The following is a 15,758-nucleotide window of genomic DNA, read 5'->3' on the forward strand; positions in this document are numbered from 1 at the left end:
TGCACTGGATTTACCACTGTCGGTGCACAGTTGAGCTTCCAGGGGAATCCCTACCCAAAAGACTCTGTCTGAGCTTGGGGGTGTGGAAGCAGGAAATGGCTGTGGTGATGCTGACTTCTTGGGACGCTGTCACTGTGAGACCTTCACTGCAACTTCCCGTTTACGCCACAATCTGTACTTAAATGCATTCTAAAAGTCATTTTTGATGTTATGAGTTTTAATTTGTTCTGTTTTAGCTACTGCTTCTTGAGCAGGACACGTTACACAAGGGATGCGAGATGCAGTTTATTCAAATAACAGCTCACATTTGGTGACAGCATTCCTTCAGGAACGGGGTGGGATCCTGTGTGAGTGTAAGCACAGTTGTGAAGGCATAATAAGGGATTTTAAAGGCAAATGATGATTCCCAAGTCCAAGTAATAAGTAGGAGAAATTGAAGTCAAGTAAGCCTCAGGTTCTGCTCTTACCAAATCTCTTGGTCTGAGTTTCAGTAGTCGACTGTTGGAAGGCAAATCTTGTGGACAAATTCTTCATACCTGATTGTTCCGTTTGGTCCAACTTTGGCTTCTTTGAGCAGGTCATCAACTGAAAGAGGGGAAGAAAACCACGGGTTGGAGAGGCAGATGGCACAGGTGCTGTGTTCTTCACAAGAGCAGCAGTGCAGGATTTGGGTTTCAAACCCGTTTTGTTAGTTCTGGGATCAGTTCTGCTACCGTCCCGGAGAGTTCTGAACTATCTCCAGTTCACACTCGGATGTCGATCTCCCAGTTCAACTTTCTGGAGCAGAGGTGCCCATCTCCTTGATACCCACATGGAAAAGATTCACAAATTTAGTCTAAAACACCTTTTAATTGCTTCTGGTGGCTTATTTGGCCTGGGTAACAGACCTGCCCCTAGTCAATTTAGACCAGGCTAAATGCTCATCCACATGGTGTGCCCAACTTGAAGTGGATCTGCGTGACACTTGGTGGTGGGCCTTTAATGTTCGAAAAGGAAGAGTATCTCAGCTGGAGCTCTGAGGCTCTCTGAAAACACATCTGAAGAAGTGGTAACTGTGCAGTTGGCACCTGGGAGCAGTGGGATGCTTTTCATTCCGGCTTCGGGAACTCCTTGGCGCTGACAGCAGCTGCCTGACTTAAAATGTTATCTTACACAGGCTAAGCCATTAGAATCATAGAACCCCAGACCGGTTTGGGTTGGAAGGGAGCTTAAACTCGTCCAGTTCCAACCCATGCCACGGGCAGGGACCCCTTCCACTAGAGCAGCTTGCTCCAAGCCCCTGTGTCCAACCTGAACACTAAATAGAGCACCTCTGTGATAAATCATCATCCCAGGGAGCAGCTCCAGCAAGGGAAGAGGTCTCTGGGTTAACAGGCATCCGGGTTGCAAGACGCAGCATCTCTGCTTGGCCATTGTGGTGCGGCTAAAGGCTGATGACAGCAGAGAGACTTTGTCCTCACATGAGTCTAATTAGAGTTGATGGTGCTAATGGTTCTCTTTGGCTTTGGGGGTGCTCCCTGCTCTGTGTGTGTCTGGGCTCCCCTGGGGGCTCTGGTTTTATGTGGGAAAAGCCTTTTAAATGAAGGCACAAGCTCATTGTGTGGCTGTGAGACTGGTGCTGGTGGGGTGGACTCAACAGCGAGATGCGATGCGCCGGTGCCCTGGACACTGTGTGTGTGATGGGGGGGACATCCCTTCTCTCGGGTGTGCTACCTCCTGCTGGCACAGGGCCTTTCCCAGAGGGAAGTCAGGAGGGAAATCAGATGAGGAGCATTCAATACATCTTTGAACTGCAAAATACCTTCTTCCTCGGAGAGCTTCTCGCCTAGTCGGGTGAGCTTGGCTTTCAGCTCCGAGACGGTGATGATGCCTCTCTTCTGCCTGTCTATCATGGACAGGGCAGTGAGGATTTCCCTCTCGGGCTCCTCTTGCTTCATTTGCCTGTACATGATATTGAGGAAGGTGGAGAAATCCAACTCCGCGTTTTTGTCTGGAAAAATAAGAGGAGATCCCTTAGGAATGGCTCGGTTTTGTGGTGTGGATCCTGCCCTGAGCATCCCCGTCCTCTTTCCCCCTTTCCTGGGGCGCCTTTTGCCTGGCTCTGGTCTGGACCAGGATGGACCATACCTGGGGAGTTTCTCTTGCCCTAAAACCCATTTAGAGCACTTGTGTGTCCGGGTTTGCTGTGCATAAGGTCTATGCCAGACCTAGCACCCAGCATTCTTAATCCAGCCCATTCTTTGCTCTTTGTCCTGTGCTTTGAATTCATTTGTGTACCTGCACATGAATGTCTTTCAGTGCTCTTCTACCTCTGCTGCTTGGACTGGACAGGTTCCCAGCCTCAAAATCCACAATCAATATAAATGCCTTGAAGCTTTTCCAATGGCACTGGTTTAACCCGTGCACTGATTTGACTTTGTTCCCATCACATCAGACCATAGGCTTTGGTGACTGCTCTTGCTTTGCATTGCCTGTTTCACCTGGGGGGGAGGCTGTTCCCTGTGGGACTCCAGGCAGCCTCCAGACCACAGGGAAGCTGCATTTCCCCATCTGTTTCATCCATGTCTTATCCATGTTTGATCTCTATGAGTTACCCATGTTCGATCTCCACGCTTTACCCATGTTTGATCTCTATGCGTTACCCATGTTTGATCTCCACGCGTTACCCATGTTTGATCTCCACGCGTTACCCATGTTTGATCTCCACGCGTTACCCATGTTCGATCTCCACGCGTTACCCATGTTCGATCTCCACGCGTTACCCATGTTCGATCTCCACGCGTTACCCATGTTCGATCTCCACGCGTTACCCATGTTCGATCTCCACGCGTTACCCATGTTTTACCTCCACGTGTTACCCATGGGCTGCACTCACCGATCCTGTGCAAGTGGAGGTGTCTCTGCGCCTCCCCCGGCGTGGGGCTGGCTCCCAGGCACCGCATCACTGCCAGCAGGTCCGAGGCCTTGATCTTCCCCTTTTGTTTCTTGTCGTAGAGGGAAAAACACTCCTTGAACTCTAATTAAAACCCAAAGCCGTTATTCCCTGCCAGAGGACACGGATCCGCCGCTGACGCCTCCTCCCCCGTGGCCCGGCCGGGTTCCAGCAGGGATATTGTGTCTGCTGCGGAGTGTCTGGTTTCAGGGTGATGGATGGGGGGGACCACACCACCCTGGGTAAGTGCCAAAGGCAGGCTTGGGAATAGCGGAGCTGAGGGGGGACCTTCAGCCTAACGGAGCAGGTCTGAGAGTGAAGTCAGGCTGCTGCACGTGGAGAATGGTGCTGGGAGCACTTTGTGGGGTGGGAGAGGATGCTGAGGGCGGGAGGCTTAAGGGAGGAATCCTGGACTGGTTTGTGTTGAAGGGACCTCCAAGCTCCTCCAGCTCCAAACCCTGCCACGGGCAGGGACCCCTTCCACTGGAGCAGCTTGCTCCAAGCCCGTGTCCAACCTGGCCTTGAACACTGCCAGGGATGGGGCAGCCACAGCTTCTCTGGGCACCCTGTGCCAGCGCCTCAGCACCCTCCCAGGGAAGAGCTTCTGCCTAAGAGCTCAGCTCAGTCTCCCCTCGGGCAGGTTCAAGCCATTCCCCTTGGCCTGTCCCTACATCCCTTGTCCAAAGCCCCTCTCCAGGTTTCCTGCAGCCCCTTCAGGCACTGGAGCTGCTCTAAGGTCCCCCCTTAAGAAGCCGTCTCTTCTCCAGGCTGTCTCTACACCCTACTGCAGGCTTGAGTGCCCTATGGGTGCTGTGCCCCCCCCCCGCCCTGCCTGCCTCCTCCCAAGGCCACTGCAGATGATCAGGTTTACATTAATACTCTTTATTATGGCTTAAGCCATTCCCTGTCAAACCCTTCCCATCGCAGCCCTGGTGCCTCCCAGTGACTTCCTGCAGCCTCCTTCCTCCTCTCCCACCTTCGCTCCCATCGGACAGGAAACCCCAGCACTGCAAGTGCTGGTCCCTGCTGCTGCTTGGCCGGGGCTGGGGGGGGTTCATGGGGTTGGGAGGTTGCTGGTCCCAATGCAATGCAGTGGGTGAGTATGTGGGGAGGGGGTCAGGTCCCAGCACTGTGCTAGAATTGGGGAGATTTCTCTGGTTTCAGGGCAAAGAGGCACGCTGGAGGTGCCTGGGGGGCACGAGCTCAGAGTGAGTGCCATTTGTATAGGCACAAACTTAACAAATCACATCTATCCATCCATATATATATGTATATATGTATACACATGTTTAAGCTGATCTTGCTAATAGGAAGAAACAACCAAACCCAGACCAAGCCCACACATACCGTTGATCTGATCCTGGGACAGGAATTTTGCCTGGAGCATGGAAAGGGGAACAGGAAAACCGGCTTTAAAATCCAGATGGGAATGAGTGGTGGTGCTGGTGGGGGGGTTGTATCAGCCCAAACGCTTCACTCACCATTATTTAGGGGCTCCTCCTCGTGTCCAACGCTGCCCGTGGGGCTCGGAGGCGCCTGCTCCTGCTTTCCTACTTGATTAAGGGCTAAAGTCCGGGGTGGAGAGAGGCTGTAATAAATACCCCGCTGCCATGGCTACGAGACCTGATCCCTGCCGGGCTCCCGCTCACGTGCCATGGGGATAACGGCGCTCCCAAGGCCTCAGATGGGACCGAGGAGAGGGGTGAGAGCTTCCCTGGGTCGGGGTTTAGGGGTGCTGGGGCCGGGCTGGATGGAGATGGGCTCATGCGGCACGAAGGGTTCAGTGATCCCCGATAGCTGCACACCTTGCGCTAAGCTTTGCTGCTGGGGCACAAATCCAGCCCGATGGTGGCTGCTGGGGATGGGTCAGGGGCATTTGCTGCTGCACGGGTTTGGTGGTGGCAGCAGCAGCAGGAGGTGCTTTGGGCTCGGTGCTGGGCATTGCTGGCCATGTCACTGTGCCCTGAGCTGGGGCACCAGGCAGGAGGGAGGGGAAGGGTTTGTAAGGGATTTAAAGCTCCCCATTGTCTGCAGTGTTATTCATTGGCCTGGATCCGACGTCTCCAGCACTGCCAGGTCTTGCTGCAGACACAGCGAGGGGATGCTGCTGCAGTGAAACAGAGTTCTGAGGTTTAACCTGGGTGCTTTTGGACCAGCCCGGACCAACAGCCCTGCTCACGTCTTCTGGTGCCTCCCAGCACTGCGCTGCTGCTGCCACCCCGCTGATGTTCACGCCACTGAAAAGCAAGTGCTATGGATGCATCTGATTTTGTCCCATCCTGACCCTATCAGGAGAGCTGAGGCAGTGGTGTGGGTGGTGCTGAGCCCCTCTGCATCTGCTGCTGCTGGAACTATCCCAAAAGGAAACCCAGCAGCAGGGTCAGCACATGTGAGAGGGGACGAGGTACCCGATGCCAGGTTGTGGAGATCCAGACCCAAGAACAGAGTATTTAGTGGCCACAGTGACCACTGCAGCATGGACCAGCCCTTCCCAGGGCGGACCCTGCTCTGTTACAGTGAGGTGTTCATGGTCCTTAAACCTCAAGAGTCTCCTTTCAAAGGGCAGAGCTGCTTCAGGGAGCAGCCAGAGTCACTCAGCTTTTACCAAGTGCTTTTATTTGCTGTGCTTTGCTGATGGCTTTCCAATTCTGCCACTTGAATTCAGTCACACCGGGCTCTAATACAAACGCCACAGACATAACCCATCACAGGGATGCAGCTGGAGGTGCAGGGCTCGGCTCCATCACCTCAGCCTGGAGAAGTGACAAGTGGGAACAGACCCCACCGGGTGCTGGACCTCACCCCCTGCCCCATGGATGCCCTTTTGGGTTGCATTCATGGGGAATTGGTCCTTCTGCCACCAGCCAGGCCCTTCCTGCACTGTGTCTGCACTCAGCAATGAGGGCTGAACCCTAGCACTGACAGCCAGGAGCCACCACATGGATCCAAGTAGGGCAGCTCTGCCCCTTCCCTGCGTGCTTCATTCACCTGGGAGCAACATGGGAACAGCGGATGCGACTCCCAGTGCCAAGACATGGGGAGGATGAGGGCTCTCCCTGCAATCCCTGACTCCTGTTAAAGGCCGGGATGCTCCTGGGGTGGCAGTGGTGGTACCTGGACCACTGCGGGGCTGGGATGCTGCATCCCTGCCACCACCCCTTTAAACAGCCCGGCTTTCAGTCACAGGGACCATTCTCCCCTCGTCCCTGGCTGACTCACGCCTTGTGCAGCTCGTGTTGGTCAGGAGTTTATTTGAAACGCATCTACTTAGAAAAACTAAATTTCTTTTTTTTTTTTTTTAATCCAAATCCCTCTAAAATATCAAAACTTAAAAACTTTCCTTTGCTGGGTGGAGGTTGCTCATGTGCAGGGTGTAAAACGCCCACGGCTCGGGGATGTAGATCACACCGGGGTACTTCTTCCTGAGGATTTTGTCATTCCACAGCCAAACCACCCAAAGGGCAATGAGGACCAGCGTGATGATGAAGGAGTAGAAGAGGAAAAGCCCATTGCTGTCCAGCACGAGTCCTTTGCGCTTCTGGTGCATCACCAAAGCCATCATGGCAAAGAAAGTGAAAATGTAGAGGATGAAGATCTGGCCCTCGGTCACGAGGTACCTGCAAAGCAAAGACACCCATGCCATCAGTGCTCCCATGGAGAACATGGCACTTCCAGCCTTGCCCGGAGCGAGCATCTCCCCTTCTCCTGCTCTCCATCCCATAAAGCTCTGCTGCCTTCTGCCAGCTTTTAACTGTGGTTTGGCTTCACTTTATCAGGGATTTAACAACCGTATGGGTTTCATGAAGAGAAATGGGATTTTGGGCTCCGTTTTTGGGATGCTCAACAGCAGACTCAAAGCCAGACTCTGGTTCTGTCCCATGGATGTTGTGCTTATTTAGCCCCCAAATCCCTGTGTATCTGGCAGCAGCCTGTCCTGAGCAGGCAGAGCTTCGTGCTGATGGAGTTAAAGGCAGTGCATTGGGGGAACTGGGCACTGACCAAATGATGCTGATGATTTTGACTATCAGAACTTAATTTACTGTATAAAAGCAGCCCTGGCAGGGGGCAAAGCCACGGGTGAGAGAGAGCCTCATCTCCAGAGATGAATGGGAAGCTGTTTGGCTGCCATCAGGGAACCCCTTTGGGAAGAGGAGGCTAATGAGAATGGGAAATAAATAAGACCTCTCTCAAAAGGCTATTGGGGACCCGCAGGGCGAGAGGAGGGGGTAGTGCCTGAGCAGCACCCGCATGGCCTGGGCTCTGTGCGAGACGTCTGGACACCGGTGAGAGCATCCCCATTGCCACCAGTGAGCTGAGACCGCTTGGATGAGCTGCAGGCACCCCAAAATCATCAGGGAAGCAAAGGGCAGCCTTTGAAGGGGGAGAGACAGCAAATACCATGGAGCTCCAGCAGTCACAATGTGACCAGCTGCGGTTGAAGAAGCATCCCAAGCAGGGATGGGAGTGCTGATGGGTGACCCTGAACTCGTCCCAGCTTGTAAAGGCTTGAAGTGGCTGCAAATATCAATGGGATTTGATATGATTTGATTTAATTTGATTTTCCAGCCCTGCAGAGCAGAAACTGCAGCAAGTTCAGCCCTGGGGAAGGCATAAGCCCTCCCTGCACACTGTGGGGCTGCCTCTGGTATTTCTGGGCCACTCCATCTTCATCCCTGACCCATCCAGAGCAGGCAGAAGCCACTTACCAGTAATAAAGGCTGCTGGGCCCCATCAGAAGCAAGGCAGCCACTGGCATCCTGCTCTCCTCCTCAACAGGGGTGAAGCAGCCGGTGAAGTATATGAAGAGGATCAGGAAAAAAGGGATATACCTGCACACACAAACAGCTCTGATCACTGGTGTGAGCCTGGGGAGCGTTTCAACCCCTGCCCCCCCCTCAATCCGAACCATGCACGAGCCAGGAATGCAGGATGGGGACCAGGCTTTCAGTAACCTCTGAGCCCTTTGTAATGTAAAAGAACAGCATTTAGCTGCTTCTCAGCATTCCAGGAACAGCAAATAAATTGGGAAAGCCTCATGGCGAGGGATTTCCCCCTGCTCTGAGCAGCCCCAGGACTATCTGGCAGTGCATAAAGGAACAGACCCTTCTGGGGTGTCTGGTGTAGGCAGAGCAGCAGGGCATGGACACCTCCGGCACTGCCTGTGTTCCTGCCCCTGGGTAGGCGTGAGGCTGGATGAAGCCCATTGTCCAGCTGGAACAAGCATTTCTGGGATCAGCCTGGGGCAACAGCGCTGAAATCAGACCCTAACTGAGCTTCCTGGATCACTGTGGCCAAGCGCTCTCTGTTACAGGTCTGGCTCTGAGAGCAATCCTGCCCTCTCCTCTCGCTGGAGGATGCACAGTGAAGGAGGGGAGTGAATAAAGGGCTCGAGCCTCATCTCGTGGGAGATGACAGCCAATGGTTTGACAAACCATCCCTATGGCTGTCCAACAACGGCCGCATCCTAGAAACATCACTGAGACAGAGACAAAACCAGGGGAAATGGGGTGATTTCCCAAGGGAGAGATCCACTGTGATCACTCTGGTGCCGAGCACATCACCCCCAGCCAGCAATCAGCAGCTGGCCTTTGTGTTTTCCCCCATTAAGCTCTGATCAGCTCACATCTGCCCTCCCTCCCGTCACGTTCGGAAGCCGGAGTCGCTTACCACATCGAATGACCTAAATATTCATCGTAGTAGTACAGCAGCTCAAAGGAATCAATCTGCAACACAACAAAGAGCTTTAGAAGGGCAGAGGGAACAGGAGGCTCTTACATAAGACCAAGCAATCAACGTGGTTTTGGCTAAGTGCTTGTGGAAAGCAGCCTCTTTACCAGCGTCTCTGGCTTCAGGTTCTTGATGATGGGGTTCTCTCTTACAGACAGATGGTGCTGGTAGCCACTGAAAATCAAGCGATGGTTGACGGAGTCTCCGACCAGGTGGATGCTGGCACCCATGACAAACATGATGATGCTGACGTAGATCATGGATCTCGGTAAGGTCTTGGGGGATCTCTCGATGAGCTAAAAGCACAGAGAGGTGTCAAAGAGCGCGGTGGGACCTGCAGAGACATGGGACAGGCTCTGCCCACCCTGAATTTACGGTGCTTGGCAAAAATCACCCCAAAACACGAGGGAAGGGCCTGCGGAGAGCTGCAGGTTGTGCTGCTGCAGATGTGAGCTCTGGTGGCCAGCACCTTGCAGGGACAACACAGTCCTGCCATGGGGAGAGCCACACAGGCACATCGGCATGAGCCTCCCTGATGGAGGCTTTCCACAGACGCATCCCAGGCAGGTTTCCAGCAGCCTACAAGGCTTCCAGGTTTGTGTCCACTCTTTATCCCTGTTTGCAACTATAAACCTCTGGTTTTATGCCCTTTCTGCAAAGCAAACCCTCAACTCGAGTCAATGAAGAGATCAAATCAGTGACCCAGTACTTCTAAGGGAGCACTCGGAGCAATTTCTTCACCAGACGAGATCAAACCCGATTAATGAGAAACAAAAAGGCAGCCGGTTTCCTCAGTTCCTCTGCTGGAGGAAGGCTGGGTCTATGCATGTGGAAGGCTGGCTGTGCCCTCCAGTGGCAGGGAGAGCCTCCAGCAGCACTCAGCCACACACTTGACTCCCCTGGCTAAGAGACGCTTGCTCCTTTGTAACTCCCCAGTGACTGGTTTCCAAAGGACTCGTGGGGAACTGCTTGGGGTTTGGTTTTTGTCTTCCTGCAGGAATCGCACTCACCTCTGCATTCTGTAGGATCCCAGCCTGGTTTGTGTTGGAAGGGACCTCAAAGCTCCTCCAGCTCCAACCCCTGCCACGGGCAGGGACCCCTTCCACTGGAGCAGCTTGCTCCAAGCCCCTGTGTCCAACCTGGCCTTGAACACTGCCAGGGATGGGGCAGCCACAGCTTCTCTGGGCACCCTGTGCCAGCGCCTCAGCACCCTCACAGGGAAGAGCTTCTGCCTAAGAGCTCAGCTCAGTCTAGAAATACCTGAGTGCCAGCAAAACCGCTTGAGGCAACCTCTGAACATCTGCTCTGCTCACTGTGGGTGGAGGCAGGGACATCCACGTGAGGCTGGTGGGAGCCCCGTGCTACCTGGAGCCTGGGCTAATCTCCTGCAGGCCTGGCTGGGGATGAGGAGCAGGAGCCTGTCTCTATGAAGGAGCTCTTCTTTTGGGGAAGACCTCAAAGGATGCGAATCCCAGCTCAAGAGGGTCAGGAACTGGGGGGGGGGTGACACCGAATCAGCCTCAGGAACGCAGTGAGGGGACGTGCATGAGCCCAGCCCAGGATGAACCGGGGCCACCTTCGCCTCCCACCTCCCTGCTGCCAAAGCAGCTTTGCAGCCCTCCATCAACAGCGAAAAGCTCCTTATTTCTATTTCATTTTGAGGCTTAACCTCTCCTTTCTCTGCAACCGCTGCACGAGCGGCAGAGCAGCCAGGGAGGACGAGGAGCAGGAGAGCCCTCGTCTGCTGCTGGAGGACGATGGGACGTGTCCTTCAAGGGGACACTGGGCACAGGAACGCATCCTGAATAACAAATGGGTTTTCCTACGGACCAACCCCTCGTGCTGTGCTGCTGGGAGAGCCCAGGACAGCAAATGCGAAGCTTCAGCATTGGCTGGGTCAGACTGGAATGGGTCACGTTGAGCTGCAGAGCTTCCACATCCCCCAAAGGGCCGAATCCTGCCTGCTCCTTTTTGGCCACAACGGCATTTAAAGTCCCCCAGCCAGGCTCAGGAGAGAGAAAAACATTTACATCTTAGGATGCAATTCAATTTTTAGCTAATTTATAATTGCTTTCTCCTATCTTGTGGCTCCTGCGTATTTAATGTAAGGAGATTTCTAACGACAGGAGAGTCTTTAACCTTATAAATGGTTTATAGGAGCCAGTGCCTGGCAGCTGAAGCAAGAGGAATTCAAGCTAAAGCTACAATTCTAATGTCAAAGAGCAAGTGTAATTAAGCTGTGAGCAACTGAGAAAATCTGCTCCAGTTCCAGCTGACTCAAAAGGTCTTTTAAGGCACGGATGTTGACTTAAAACCATGCTGTGGTTCAGGCAGGGAGAAGGGCTCTGATTCCTCTGGAATGCAGAATTCCCGGGGGAAGCAATTTGCTTTGCATATGCAGGCAACAGAGTTGTGTTCAGACGGTCACTGCCTTGCCCTGTAAAAGGTGGCACCACAACTCCTTTGCCATTCACACCACAAGTTCCAAGCACACTCTCAGCCCTTCCAAAACTGTGGTGTTTGCCCTGGTTTTACAACCACTAGTATCAAAAACCCCAACAAACCCAAGAGCTGCACCCCAAGTTTACCTTTAGCAGAAGAAAAGGCGTGATGACATTGTAAGCCATGTGGAAATAATCTCCAGCACTCGGTTTGTTTAGAGGGAACCACTCCAAAGGTAGGATTATCTGAGGAAGGGCGAGAAGAGAAGCACATCAGCACATCCCCACCACCCAGCTCGTGGTTACAGCCCCACTGCTGGCTGAAAGAGAGAGAAAATCCTTGCTTGGGATTGCTGCCGCTTGCTAAGTGGCAGCTTGGCTTCATGTAGCTGTTAGTAACGGAGCTGGGTGTCTTCTTGCAGTGAGCATCCCTAAAAACACAGTCTGGAAGTGGGGGTATTTACACCTCAGTCAGTGCCTAAAGGGGCTACAAGAAATCTGGAGAGGGGCTCGGGACAAGGGCCTGTAGGGACAGGCCAAGGGGAATGGCTTTAACCTGCCTGAGGGGAGACTGAGATGAGCTCTTAGGCAGAAGCTCTTCCCTGTGAGGGTGCTGAGGCGCTGGCACAGGGTGCCCAGAGAAGCTGCGGCTGCCCCATCCCTGGCAGTGCTCAAGGCCAGGTTGGACACAGGGGCTTGGAGCAAGCTGCTCCAGTGGAAGGGATCCCTGCTCGTGGCAGGGGTTGGAGCTGAAGGAGCTTTAACCCATTCTATAAGAGCAGGAATCCCAGTTGCCCCATGACTGGAACAACACGCTTGGTACCAGTTACACCAGTACATGGCAGCAGTCCTTGTCTCGAGGCCAGCTCCTCAAGGGAGCCCACCCTGGCTCTGTCCCCCTGCCCTCCACCCTACACAAGCCGACAGGAAGTGGAGCAGTGGCAGCCTCTGCCGCACTCACCATGGCGATGGGACGCCCAAAGTCCAGCACCCAGTTCTGCAGGGTGAAGTAGAACCACAGATCCAAGTGAAACGGGGAGGTCTTGAAGGTGTCCTCGCTCTTGACCGCTCCATGCCTGGAAGTGACAGAAGTGACAGTGTCAGCCTTTAGACCTAGCACAGGTTCCCGAGGAGGAAGGGAGCAGCCTCCAGGTCTGCATCCCTACCCCAAACCTGGGCTTCCCTGGCTGCTGGTGCGTATCTAGGCTTTGGGAGCTGTGAAATAACAAAACTGAGAGGTGAAGGAGAGTAGGAGGCAGTATGGAAAGGCAAAGTGTTGTCAATACAGTCTGGAATATCCCCGTAAGACAGCTCCTGGGTGGGAAGTGAGCACAAAAGCAGGATGAAAAGCTTAAGTGCTGAATTAAGTGCAACTATTTTTAACTTTTGCATGACAAAGCAGAATCCAACTCCTGTGGCACTTCCAAGTGCTAAACATGCATCGCTGCCCGGTGGTACTGGAGCACAGGGATGCTCTGCACGCGCTACCACCTTCATCTCCCACTCTGATCCTCTGCAGAGTGAGGCCTGATCCAACCCTGCTGAGGTCTTTACATCAAATAACGCTCCAGCACCACCGGACCTTCACCTCCCTACGGGAAAAGTGGAGGAAACGCTCTCCTGTGGTGCCCAGACTGGATCAGCTACGAACTTGTGTTTCCAACGGTCCAATCCCGATGGATGCAGGCGATGGTGGTACCTGGACGAGCCGGGAGAGCTGCGGCTCCCTGGAAGCGGATGAGGATCCCGGACCAGCCGGGGGGATCCAGGTAAGTCAGGATGCGCCGGGCACGGCTGAGCGGGGGAACTGCTCCGTGCGGCTGGGACCCCCCGGGACTCCCGCAGCATCCTGATGGGGCTGGTACCCGGGATGGGGGAGCACGGGGCAGGGTGCACGGGGAGGGGGGGTGTGGATGGGTTGGGGGAGGCGGGGAACGGGGGGGGAACAAAGAGGAGGGTCCCGTTTCCGTGCCCTCCCGCCGCCCCCTCCGCTCACCTGCCCGGGTACAGCGGCCCTGCGGGCTGCGGGGAGCCCGGGGCCGCCGCCGGGAACGGCCGCCGCCGCGCCGCGCCCTGCATGCGCCCGCCCGGCCCCGCTGCTCCCGGTCCCGGCCGGGGGGACGAGCGGCGGCTGCGCGGCCGGGAGCACCGGGACCGCCCCGGCCGGGGAGGGGCGGAGCGGAGCGGAGCGGCTCCGATCGGCTCGTCCCGGTCCGCCTCGGCTCTACTCGTCACTACTCGGCTGCGCTCGGCTCTTCTCGGCCAAGCCTTCTCCCCATGCAAACCCCAGGCAGCTCCTTTTATTTCCCTTCCGCCTCCGCATCCCGAGGGCCCGATCCTCGCTGGTTTTAAGAGGGGACGAGGAGAAGGAGGATGTTTAACTCCTTAATTCCTCGTTCAATGAGGAGCTCTCGCCCCCGGTGACATGCGTCCCCACTCAGCCTGGAAAATGAGATCCAGACATGGGAAAAGTCTGCTGGAGAGCACGCTACATACAGCCTGTTCCATGCCGTCCCTGTGTCGCCTTAAACCCGGGGTTCAACAGAAATAAGGTGCTGCAGGTTTGGTTTACGGCCACGAGGAAATCAGTACGTGTGGCACGTCCCATCTCCGTTAGCCTGGAATGAAATGACTTGTGCTTGCTGTAAGGAAGATGGACATTATCACTGCAATGGGCTGGGAGATGTGGGCACCGTGCTCTGATCCCTCTCTCCCATTTTGTCTGGATAAATGCAGTCAGTCTGGGGCAACCCACGGGTGGTAAAAGTGTGAGGCAGGGAAGGATTTGCACCCCTGGGACTTGATTTGTACCTATGGAATTTGTTTAAATTGGGAGCTGCATCTGCATTTGAAACGCACAGAACTTCTCAAGTGGAGACACAGTTTAAGATGCTTTTCCAGCCATCCCAGGCATTTAATGAGCTAACTGGTTTTATCACGGGAAGCCTTTGGCTTCTGACCTTGTTGCTGGAGGACTCCAGTGACCAGAGTGTGGTGGAGCTCGGGGGTTTACACACAGAATCCCAGACTGGTTTGGGTTGGAAGGGACCCTAAAGCTCATCCAGCTCCAACCCCTGCCATGGGCAGGGACACCTTCCACTAGAGCAGGATGCTCCAAGCCCTTGTGTCCAACCTGGCCTTGAAATATCCTTGAGAAGTGAAGATCACTGAGGTGAGAGACAGGTCCACTTAAACTCACCACAAACCTGGCTTGTCACACTGTACCTTACACACCTACGTGCCTGTTAAAAGCTGATGTTCCTTGACTGAGCATGCAGAGATGACTGCAGCCTGACTCGCTTCCCTCTTGCCTCTCCAAGACTCCTCTGGCCACATGGCCGGGCCACTGCTCCCATACATAATGCACAGCCCAGCCTATGCCAAGCCTTCCACAGCGAGCTGCAGCTCCAGTTGCATGAGTTTAAATTAACTATTAATGCAGCTGATACCGAACCCCCTTGAAGACAATGGCACGGAACAGCTGGCGGTGCAGGCTCTGTATCACGTTACTCACCACGGCCTTGATCGGTCTCATGTCACTGATCGCAGCGTGGGGCACCTCCGGAGGGTCTCTGGGGGACATCTGGGTGCAGGAGAGGAGAGGTGGCCGTGCAGGTGGGGTGCATGCAGCTCTCAGTTAAGGTGATGCGCATGCGGTGAGTCTGGTAATGGTGTCCCTGAAGCCAAGGGTGAAGGTCCTGTATGTGCTCACTGGGCAGGACAGGTTTGGTGGGGTGGAGTCATGTCCCAGGTGATGAAAGCTGCTGATCCCTTTAAAAGAAAATGAGAAACTGATGCAAACAAAAGCAAATACAGCCCAACTGAACCCCACCCAACCTAACCCAATCCAACTGAACTCAACCCAACCCAATCCAATCCAATTCAACTGAACCAAACCTAACTCAATCCAGCTGAACCCAATCCAGCCTAACCCAATTCAGCTGAACTCAACCCACCCCCCCAACCCAACCCTATCCAGCCAATCCAGTCAAACTGAACCCATCCCTGCTAACCAAACCCACCCTAACCAAACCCAATCCAAACCCTCTGTGAAATCAACCCAGGCAAACCAATGCATCCCTACTGAATCCAACCCTACCCTACCCAATCCAGCTGCCCCTGGCCTTACCCAACTCAATCCAACCAAACCATCCCAAATTAATCCAACTCTACCATATCCCATCCAACTGAGCCAGGCCAAAGCTAACCCAGCCCAAGCCAACTAACCCATCCCTGCTGAATCCCCTCCTATCTAGCCCAAGCCAATCCACTGAACACCACCCAACCCCATCCAACCAACCCATCCCAAATGATCCAAACCCACCCCATCCAATCCAACTGAACTCAGGCGAACACCACCCAACCCCTTCCAACCAACCCATCCCAAATGATCCAAACCTACCCTATCCAATCCAACTGAACCTGACCTTACCCAATCCAACCAACCCATCCCAAATGATCCAACCCTACCCCATCCAATCCAACTGAACCTGACCTTACCCAATCCAACCAACCCATCCCAAATGATCCAAACCTACCCTATCCAATCCAACTGAACCTGACCTTACCCAATCCAACCAACCCATCCAATCCAACTGAACTCAGGTGACCACCACCCAACCCCGTCCAACCAACCCATCCCAAATGATCCAACCCAC

The 15,758-nt window shown here is 54.3% G+C and overlaps 2 protein-coding genes across 3 annotated transcripts; both read right to left on the reverse strand.

The window, feature by feature from the left end:
- Positions 1–271: 271 nt before the first annotated feature.
- Positions 272–4,462, reverse strand: CALML4 (calmodulin like 4). Of its 2 annotated transcripts, XM_057430540.1 has the most exons (5): positions 4,414–4,462; positions 4,280–4,310; positions 2,876–3,016; positions 1,802–1,990; positions 272–585 (listed from the first exon to the last, which is right to left on the reverse strand). In XM_057430540.1, exons 1-5 carry the CDS (start codon positions 4,414–4,416, stop codon positions 488–490), a joined length of 462 nt encoding a protein of 153 aa, XP_057286523.1. In that variant the 5' UTR covers positions 4,417–4,462; the 3' UTR covers positions 272–487. The 2 variants fall into 2 exon arrangements, with proteins under 2 accessions (XP_057286523.1, XP_057286524.1); XM_057430541.1 differs by lacking the exon at positions 4,414–4,462 and having other exon boundaries at positions 2,876–2,984.
- A 1,764-nt stretch (positions 4,463–6,226) lies between these two features.
- CLN6 (CLN6 transmembrane ER protein) lies at positions 6,227–13,206 on the reverse strand. The gene is made up of 7 exons (XM_057430539.1): positions 13,097–13,206; positions 12,062–12,176; positions 11,248–11,346; positions 8,767–8,955; positions 8,600–8,655; positions 7,639–7,761; positions 6,227–6,549 (listed from the first exon to the last, which is right to left on the reverse strand). The coding sequence occupies exons 1-7, from the start codon at positions 13,177–13,179 to the stop codon at positions 6,261–6,263; spliced, it is 954 nt and encodes a 317-aa protein (XP_057286522.1). The 5' UTR covers positions 13,180–13,206; the 3' UTR covers positions 6,227–6,260.
- Between the last annotated feature and the right edge of the window lie 2,552 nt (positions 13,207–15,758).

This window comes from Pezoporus wallicus, unplaced genomic scaffold (genome assembly GCF_028554395.1).
Source record: "Pezoporus wallicus isolate ANWC-B61680 ecotype Strahan unplaced genomic scaffold, APGP_CSIRO_Pwel_v1 contig_14831, whole genome shotgun sequence".
Taxonomy (NCBI): Eukaryota; Metazoa; Chordata; class Aves; order Psittaciformes; family Psittacidae; genus Pezoporus; species Pezoporus wallicus.